The sequence below is a fragment of the Fukomys damarensis genome, unplaced genomic scaffold (genome assembly GCF_012274545.1).
Source record: "Fukomys damarensis isolate Sample0158 unplaced genomic scaffold, DMR_v1.0_HiC HiC_scaffold_28, whole genome shotgun sequence".
NCBI classification, from domain to species: Eukaryota; Metazoa; Chordata; class Mammalia; order Rodentia; family Bathyergidae; genus Fukomys; species Fukomys damarensis.
In genome coordinates this window covers 21,472,351-21,481,974 of record NW_022900940.1, presented here as the reverse complement: position 1 = coordinate 21,481,974, position 9,624 = coordinate 21,472,351, and the positions used below count along the sequence as shown (strand labels likewise).

Sequence of the window (9,624 nt, the reverse complement as noted above, 5' to 3'; positions counted from 1 at the left end):
CAGATGACAATAGACTGTAAGAGCAGGGTCCTCCCTCCCTGGTCCACTAAGCACTTCACAAAGGGTACCAAGGTCCCTGACTGAGAGCCAGTCAGCTTCAGAGCCATCACTGCATACAACTTCCCTGCACCTTAGACGTGGGTCTCAGGGGTCCACCAGGAATCACACCATTTCTAAAGACTGCCTCATTCATGGCTTCATCTTACTCTGCCTTACTGGTTGAACATTTGGAATGCCCTGGGCTCATCTTTTCTTTGGCCTGCTTCCCGTGGTTCTCCATGTGCCATCTTCACTTCCGCTGCTGGCCTGAGAATCCGTGCCTCTCTGTAGGCCTGTCCTGGGGATCTCACTCTTAAATGCTGCTGCTTGTTGAACAGGCAGCTCCACTGGGAAGTCCTCAGGGGCATCTTAAGCTGAACAGAGATAAACTTGTTTCCTTCTCCCTCTTTATGCCTCCTCAGCAATCCTCCCTCTTAGCCGCTGACCTCAAAGTCTACTTGGTTATCCAGCTAAGGTTGCTACCTGGAAAATCAATGACCTCACACTTGTCCTCATGCCCACCGTCAGCCAGTCACCAAGTCCTCCCAACTCTATTTCCCAGTCCACTGCTTCCTCTACTCCCTGCTGCCCTTGTCATTAATGTCATTCTTAAATTACTGTGGCAGATGCCCCACTCATCTTCAGCATCCAGAAACACCCTAAGGGATAGGTCCTAGCAGTGTCATGTTTCGTACAATTTATATAAAACTGACATGAAAATCTAGCACATCCAAAAGTGAGTTCCTGACGTAACCTCACATAAGTGATAACTTTATCCGATCAAACCCCTCCTGTCTTCACTGTATTATGTATGTGTTTAATTCCCACATCAGAAAATTCTAGACTAGTCTAGAACCAGACTAAGTCATTTTAGGGTTTTTGAGACAAAGACTCATTGCCTAAGTCCAGGCTGCCTGGAATCGATGTGGCCCAGGCAGGACTCAAACTAGCAATCTTCCTGCCTCAGCCTCCAGAGTGCCTGAATTATAGGTGACTACAAGTTTTAGTTTTGAAAAAAAGAACTAAATTGCAAGGAAATGAACCCCAGAGACCTAAAATACATGACAATAATAGCATACAAAAAGGAGGTAACAAGTTAAAGGGCCAAGTTAAAAAGGAATATACTATAGAAGAAGTAAAGATAGTAATTTTAAACGAATATGTTAAAACCAAATATTAAAGTTTCTCGAGAGCCAGACACAAAGGAGTACATACCACATGAGCTCATTTACATAAAGCCCCCAAACAAGCAGAAAGTATCTACAGTGGTGACAGAGGACAGCACAGTCGTAACTCAGGGCTGGGTGGGGCTGATTAGAAGGGGCTTCTGGAGTGCACGCTGATCACAGCACTGGGTTCACTTGACATAAACTCAGTGAGGAGCTGCAGACCCGAGGGCTGTGTCTCCCTGGAGGTACAGAGCTCACACTTCAATGGGTAAGCACTTAAAAATAGTGAGTACCTTCAGATCAACAAGAGGGGAGATAACGAAAAAGGAAATCTCCTCAGACAATCCAAAACACTGCAATAAAGTAGAGAAATAATGGAAAAAAAATGGATGAATAGAAATTATAAAATAAAAAGACTGAAAATCTATGTGAGGCAGGCATGGTGTTGCATGTCTCTAATCCGAGCTACTCAAGAGGGCTGAGGCAGGAGGAGGCTGAGACTCCATCCCCAAATAACACTTAAAAAGGGCTGTGAGTGAGCTCAGGGGTAAAGGATTCGCTTACTGTGTGTGAGGCCCTGTGTTTAATCCCTAGTAGTAAAAAAAAAAAAAAAGAGTAATGTCTAACAAGATTTGTAATGAATGAATAAAAGTTATAGGATAAACATTTTAAAATCAGACATTTAAACACTCAGTTACAACCTGTTTACAAAGGATACCTGCAAAGAAAATATTAAAAAATTAAAAGTAAAGCATAAGCGGGCCAGGGATTTATCTCAGGTACCGCACCTGCCTTGCAAGCGCAAGGTCCTGAGTTTGATCTCAGTACCAAAAAAAAATTTTTAAAGCATAAGAAAAGACATACCAGGTAAATACTAGCCAAAAGAATACCAGTAAGGTATGTTAATAACAGCCAAAATGTACTTTTGGGCTCAAGGCATTATTACAGATAGAAAGGTACAAATTATACTGAAGGATTTAATTTCAGGGTACACACCTAATAACATAACCTCAAACACTGACAGAACTACGTTTCCCAATAAATAAAATGGACAAAAAGTTAACATGTTAAAGAGCACCATTAAAAAGCTTCGTCTAGGGCCGGGGATTTAGCTCAGCAGTTCGGTGGCCTGCCTTGCAAGCACAAGGACCCGAGTTCAATCCCCGGTACCAAAAAAAAAAAAGCTTCATCTAACACGCATATATATAGAATATTATACTCAACAATTATAAATTATGCATTTTTTTCCAAGAACACAATGACTATTAATATCGATACATTTCAGGCCGCAAGACAAGGCTCAACAACTGTTATCAAATCTAGTACACTCTCTAATCAGAATGCAAACATGTCAGAAATCAACAAACTAGAAAAAGACTCATGTTTACTTATTCAAAAACACTTCTGCTGAGCATAGTGGCAGATGCCTGTAATCCCAGCACTTGGGAGGCAGAGGCAGGAGGATCACCATGAGTTTGAGGCCAGCCCAGGCCACATTGTGAGTTCAAGGCCAGCCTGAACCGCATAGCACTCATAAAAACACACTTCTGAATATTTCAAGAGTCACAGAGAAGTCAAAATTAGCATGATTAGAAGCAAAGAATAAGGCTGGTGATTTAGCTCAGTGGTTCTACCGCCTGCTGCACAAGCTCAGGACCCGAGTTTGATCCCTGGTTCCAAATAATAAAAAGAAGCAAAAAATACACTACATATCAAAACATACAAAATAAAGCTATAGCAGAAAATGTGTGACCTCAAATATGTACAGTAAATAAGAATAAATACTGGATTAAAAAGATAAGTTTCCCAGCAATCAGGAGGCTGAGGAAGGAGCACTGCCATAGGTTTGAGGCCAGTCTTGGCTACATATTGAGTTCAAGGCCAGCCTGAACTACATTGTGAGATCCTGTCTCAAAAAAACTAAAAAATTAAAAATAGATAAAAATGTTTGATCCCCGTACCAAAAAAAACATAAAAAATTAAAAATTAAAAAGCTAAGCTTCAAATATAAAGAAGAAAATAAAACATGAAGGAGTAAAAAGGAAAATGTTACTGTAACTTCTGCAAAGTAAACCCATAACAAAAGAATAACATGAGCAACAATGTAACCATACATTTGAAAACTTAGGTGAAACAATTTATTAACAGTAAGCTGGGCATAATAGTGCACACCTGTAATCCCAACTACTAGGGAGGCTGAGGAGGAGAATCCCAAATTCAAGCCAATCCAGGGCTATTTAGAGAGACCCTTTTTCAAAATAAAAAATAAAAAGGGCTGAGGATGTAGCTCAGTACAATACCCTCTGTTGAATCGCCAGTATTATAAAAAATAAAAGAAAGGTCTAGATTGTATTTGTCTGTATGTTTAGAATATTTCATAATATAAATTTTAATACATGTTTAAAATTAAGACATTGTGGCTAAAACAAAAAAAAAAATTACCATTTTTAGGCAGAAAGCCTTTGTTTTTTAACTTCAAAACTCAAGTGACTGAGCAGAAAAACTGTGGGTTTTTTTTTTTTTTTAACCCACCGCAAAGACAGGAAACCCCACCTGGGAGCTGTAGGTGCCTCAGAAGCCGATAGTGCTGGCAGTTCAGGAGCAGGTCAGAAGGAAACTGCAAACTTGCCCCAGATAGGGCAATGGAGCATCACTCATTCCTGCACAGATCCCATTCGCACGGTGTTTCAGTGTCCACAGACTGTTTCTCCTACACATCAGCTATTTCAATGGACACACGCTTTCCTGCCTTTAGTATAGTCTTACAGATTTTTGGTATCCAGGATCGAACTCGGGACCTTGCGCTTGCGAGTTAGGCAGTGGCACCCCTGGGCTAAATCCCCAGCCCTGTCTGTCTTTAGTATAAATAATGGGATTAGACATATATGTGTCAGGGACTGACCTGGATGGCTGTGTGTGTGTGTGTGTGTGTGTGTGTGTGTGTGTGTGTGTGTGTGTGAAAAAAAATGTGTGTGTGTGTGTGTGTGTGTGTTAGGAGTTGAACCCAGGGCCTCATCCATGCTAGGCCAGCACTCTACCACTGAGCTACATCCTCCCCTCTCCACAGATTATACATTCCCCCCCCCCTTGGTACTAGGAATTGAACCCAGGCTTCTGCACTGAGCTACATCCCAAGTCTTCTTTCTATTTTTTAAATTTTGAGATAGGGTCTCGTTTAGCAGCCCAGGCTGGGTTTGAGCTCATAATCCTCCTGCCTCAACCTCCCAGAGTGCTGGGATGATAGGCGTGCACCACCACGTCCAGCCTTTATGTTCTTTTTAATCCCTATAGTACAACCAGGTTCCCTAATCCCTGATTACAGATCAATAGAGCAGTAGAGGAACTTGGTCACAGGCTCATTCTTTCAGGTGGGGCCAAGGCTCCACCTCTAGCTCAAGGCTCCAGATCTAGCTGATGCTTCCCTTTAACCATTTCAACATGAAGGTCCTTGGCTGGAAGTCATCCACTGAGCCACAGAGAGTGCAAGCAGGCCCTGTCCAAGCCCAGTCCCCCACCACCTGTATGAGGCACCCACCTTTTGGATAACGCTTTGTATAGCATAGTACTTCTCAGTGAGGTCCCCTGCCTCGCTCAGTGGGGCATCATAGTCGTAGCTGGTGGGCTGTGCTGCATAGGGTATGTTGGCCCCTAGAAGACAAAAACATGCCACTAGTTACTACTGAAAGTCTTGCCCTGGGACAAGCTCTATAGGACGGATGGGCTCAGAATTACAGGGAGGAGAAATAAGAACACATTAGAATTGTTAACTAATCCACTAATACTGAAGTGGACCTCAGCATGCAAATCCAAAGGAGAGGAACTTTCTCCCTGCAGGTGGCATAGGCCAAGCACCCTGAATTCACAAATCATTTCCACCCCCTCACTCTTGCTCTCTGCCAAAGCTCACAGCTGTGATTCTGACAGACAGCATTTCCATCGGACAAGCAGGCAACCTGAAGCTTACACAAAAGCCTGCTACCATCTTACAACCCGCAATGGCAGTATAACCCACAACACTGTTAACCTACAATCTCTGATCATTTTCTTGTCCTCAAACTGTGTGGTTGAGAAAAGGTCTGGTGAAAAAACAGGGGACTGTGTTGGGGATTAGCAGAAAACTGAAGACATCAAAAAAAAAAAAAAAAAAAAAAAAAACCAACGCAGAGATGAGTGTAGGAGCCACAGCTTGGATCCACATTCAGGACAAAAGCACTCATTCACTGCCCCGGCTGCCAGGTGTCTCGGCTGCTGACATGTCTCAGATGTGCTCCTCTCTGAGCACTGGGCTCTGCTCAGCTGTCCAACACAAGCTTACAATCCTCTGGGGACAGACTATATCTACCCTCTGACCAGTACAGAGACAGAAGAACCAGCTCCCTGTGCTCACAGAGCCAGCCCTGCTCCAGAGCTCCTCTAGCACGGGCCAAGGCCTGTGTGAAACTGCATCCCAGCCTGACTTGGCTGCCCAGTCCTGCCCCCACCCTGTGCTCCTCTACAGAGGCTGCTGCTCCTGGGAGCATGCCCAGAAACATCCTGCCTGGTCATCTCAGAGTCTGCTTCCAGGGAAACTTGACCTGTAACAAAAACAGAATGTTCACAGAAAAAAAGAGATTGTGCATAGAAAGGCCTAGAAAAGCCAATGTCCCATAATTGTCATCCAAGGGGCAAGTCGGGACCAGAGGCTCCCAATCGTGACGGATGATGTTCACAGGCATATACAGCCGCTGCAGTCCGGGGCGCACTCGCCTGTGCATAGGAGTCACATGGGAAGCCTGCTGAAACCTGATGTCTGAGCCCCATTGCAGAGACTCGGCTTCGGCAGATCCAGGTGTGACTCAAGACTGCACTTCCAGCAGCCCCAGGTGAAGATGCTGTCGCCGTCTGTGGACCAGCAAGGCTTTGTGCCCTTCTCCCCGGACTTCAGAGGGCACTTGGACACACAGGTATGTGAGCATGGATTTATTTTAGGGTTTTGTCCAAGCTGATACATAAGTAAATGAGGCATGAAATAACGACAGCTCACCCCTAATTAATAATGAATTCCTTGGACACAGTTCACAAATAATGGAGAAGCCTGGATGATCCTACAGTGTAGGCAATGACAAACGAGTGAGGCTGAGGCTGGGGCAGCCCAGACCGACTTTCTCATTACTTCTCTGCATGGAATCTCCATTTTAAAGACCTAGACCTGGACCTAGACCTCAACTGAACTGATCAGACACAACTCAGTCAACAGGTCTGCCTGCCTTGGGAACCACAGGTCACAATGCACCCCTTCCCATGAGACATAAAGAGAACTAAAACCACAGCCCTTGCTGCAGGAGCTCACCTTCCTTGGGGCTCCTCTACCTCTCATGTGGCAGTGACGGGGCTTATTTCCGTAACTCATTCTGCACTTAATTGCGTACATCTGAAGGGAAGACTATGTCTCACTTTACCCTCAAGTCCTCAGCAGAGCCAAGCACAGAGGAAAAGCTCAGCAGAATCTGGCAAGTTGAGCTGAGCAGAAACAAGGAGCCAAACTGGGAAGTGAGTCAGCAGATTAAAGGCTGGACTGAAGACTAAGCCCTTGGTCCTAGTTCTATTAGCACAATTTTTTTTTTTTTTCTTTTGAGACAGGGTCTTGCTGTTTAGTTCAGGCTGGCCTTGAACTCCCTATGGAGCCCAGGCTGGCCTCAAACTCACAGGGATCCTTCCTCAGCCTCCAAAGTGCTAGGTTCTACCAGCACAATCTTACTGTTTATGTTTCAGCCAGGATGAGCAACAGAGGTGAGAAACAGCATAGTTTGACTCCCTCCGGGTATGTGACAAGGCATGCAAAGTAGGAGGGCAAGAGAAGCAGGAGACTTAGCACACCTCAACTTTCCACACCGCGTGGGCAGTGTGGGACAGCCTGGGTCCCGAAGCAGCTGTCACACGGCTGCGGACATGCAGATAGTGGGCAGGGGGACACAGTGCACAGGGTGGAGCAAGGGGCCACCCTCCAGATATTTTTCTCTCTGCCCACCTCTGGATAGCTGGCTTAAAGAACAGACTTTGCCTCTTATCCCCAGGGAGCAGATCGGGCCAGAGGCAACCCTAAGAGGCCCAAAGAACACAAAGCAGCCAGAGAGGGCTACTCAGGGCAGCAGGCCTGCAAAGGATTACCTCACAGGCTCCCTCAAGCTCGAGTGCGAATCCAGTCTCTAACCTTTGCCAGCTGAACAGGAAGTATGTGGACCTTTTTTCATATACCTAGATATTCTTATCTCTAAAGTGGTGTCGATACCCCCCAACCTAGCTGGGCGTGAAGGCAAGTCTGTAATCCCAGCGATCTGGGAGGCTGAAACAGGAGGATCACAAGTTCAAATTCAGCCTGGGCAATTTAAAGATCTAACTTAATCAGACCTGCCTCAAAATTAAAAAAGAAAAAAATGTTAAAAGGGGCTAGGAATGTACTCAGTGGGAAGGTCATGGATTTGATCCCTAGTACTTAAAAAACAACAATAATAAAACTCTAGCCTAGATGAGACTGATATGAGAACTGAAGAAAATAGAGGCAGAAAAGAGACTTCTATTGATTAAGGGGCAGGACAGAGGATAAAGGACAGCTTTCACTTTCTGAGTGGCAGCTTTTGTTTTTTGTACTGGGGACTGAACTCACAACCTTGCGCTTTCAAGGCAGGCTCGGTGCCACTGAGCTAAATTCCCAGCCCCTGCGTGACAATTTTTATACTAATGTTCTTTTCTAAGAAGAATATATTCAGAACAATAATTTTTAAAGAACTGTACTATGTAAATTGCAAAAAATACCAGTCTGTATTTCTAGACAGGTCAATGAGTCAATTCAATCACTGGCAACTGGGTGGAATCCTTATCTGCTCAGGGAAAAGTTGTCAGCAAGACTTACTGGAACCAAAAGACAGAGATAGCTGAAATATCAGTGATCAACCCGGGCAACTTTCATTTCTTAGCTCTGATGACGGTAGTAAAATTGATAATGTTTGTCAGCAATGTCTTTTCCTAGCCATTCTATCCTACAAAAACAGGTAGCATTCAAAAGAGAAGCTGCTGTAGGTTTGTTTTTGTTTCAGTTGTTTTTTTGTTAGTTATTTGGTACTGGAGCTTAAACGCAGAGCCTTCACACTGAGCCATATCCCCAGCCCTTTTATTTTTTATTTTGAAATAAGGTCTTGCTAAATTGCTAAAGTTGAGCCCAGGCTGGGCTCAAACTTGTGATTTACTGCCTCGGCCTCCTGGAGTGCTGGGATTACAGGCATGCACCACCACTGCTGTCTGCAGTAAGAGTTGATAGCATCCAGTTTCAAACACTGAAAGGTTTACCCCAAACTGTGCCTCCAAAGTGCAACAGTCAACCATCCTCAATGATCCCGACAGAAAAATGCAGATGTGGAGAAATGTGTAGAATACAACATAATTTGAATAACTGAAATACAGAAAAATTTGTCATGATTTTTCTTACCTCGCCCCCCAAACAAGTATAGGAATGCAAATGGTGTTGCCACTCTGGGAATCATGAGGCAGTTCCTCAAACTCTAAACACAGAGTTATATGACTGAGAAATTCCACTTGTAGGTAAACACCCAAAAGAACAGAAGCAGGGAATCAAACAGGTCAATGTTCTGTGTGTGTGTGTGTGTGTGTGTGTGTGTGTTTGTGTGTGTACCAGGATTGAACTCAAGAACTTGCACTTGTGAGGAAGGCAGTGGAACTACTGAGCTAAATCTCGGCCCCAGATCAAAGTTCTCAGAAACACTATTCATAACAACCAAAAAGTAGAAATAACCAAATGTCCACCAATCAACAAATGGGTAAACAAAATATTCTAAATTCATACATTAACATATTATTTAGCAATAAAAAATGAAGTTCTAATATTTGCTACTATGTGGATATGCCTTGAAAACATTAGGCTAAATAAAAGCAGATTTTTAAAAACCATACATTGTCTGGTTTTATTTATATAAAATTTCTAGAACAGGCAAATCCATAGTGACAGGGAGATTAGTTTTTTCCATGGGCTGGAAGGAGGAATAGAGGACAGGGACTACTCATAGGTGTGGAGTTTCTTTTTGGGGTGATCAAAACATTCTAGGGCTGGGGATTTAGCTCAGTGGTTCTGGCGCCTGCCTCGCAAATACAAGGAACCGAGTTCTATCCCTGGTACACCCCTCAAAAAAAAATTCTAGAATTAGCATTAATGGCCCCACAACTTTGAGAATACACTTAATATTCATTGGCCGGGCATGGTGGCACACATCCGTAATCCCAGCCCTCGGGAGGCTGAGGCAGGAGGATCGCTATGAGTTCGAGACAGCCTGGGCTACATAGTGAGTTCCAGGTCAGTCTCAGCTATGTAGTGAGACCCTGTCTCTAATATGTGCTGTCTAAAAAAAAAAAAAAAAAAAAAAAAAAA

General features: G+C 43.9%; 1 protein-coding gene across 6 annotated transcripts in view; it reads right to left on the bottom strand.

Annotated features, from left to right (window-relative positions):
* The window catches only part of LOC104865892 (beta-galactosidase), a 123,269-nt gene that overhangs the window by 61,616 nt on the left and 52,029 nt on the right, over positions 1-9,624 (bottom strand). For all 6 annotated transcript variants that reach the window (XM_010629653.2, XM_010629649.2, XM_010629652.2 and 3 more), the window contains one exon: positions 4,744-4,856. In XM_010629653.2, coding sequence (XP_010627955.1) covers positions 4,744-4,856 — 113 coding nt within the window. The remainder of the gene's footprint in view (positions 1-4,743; positions 4,857-9,624) is intronic.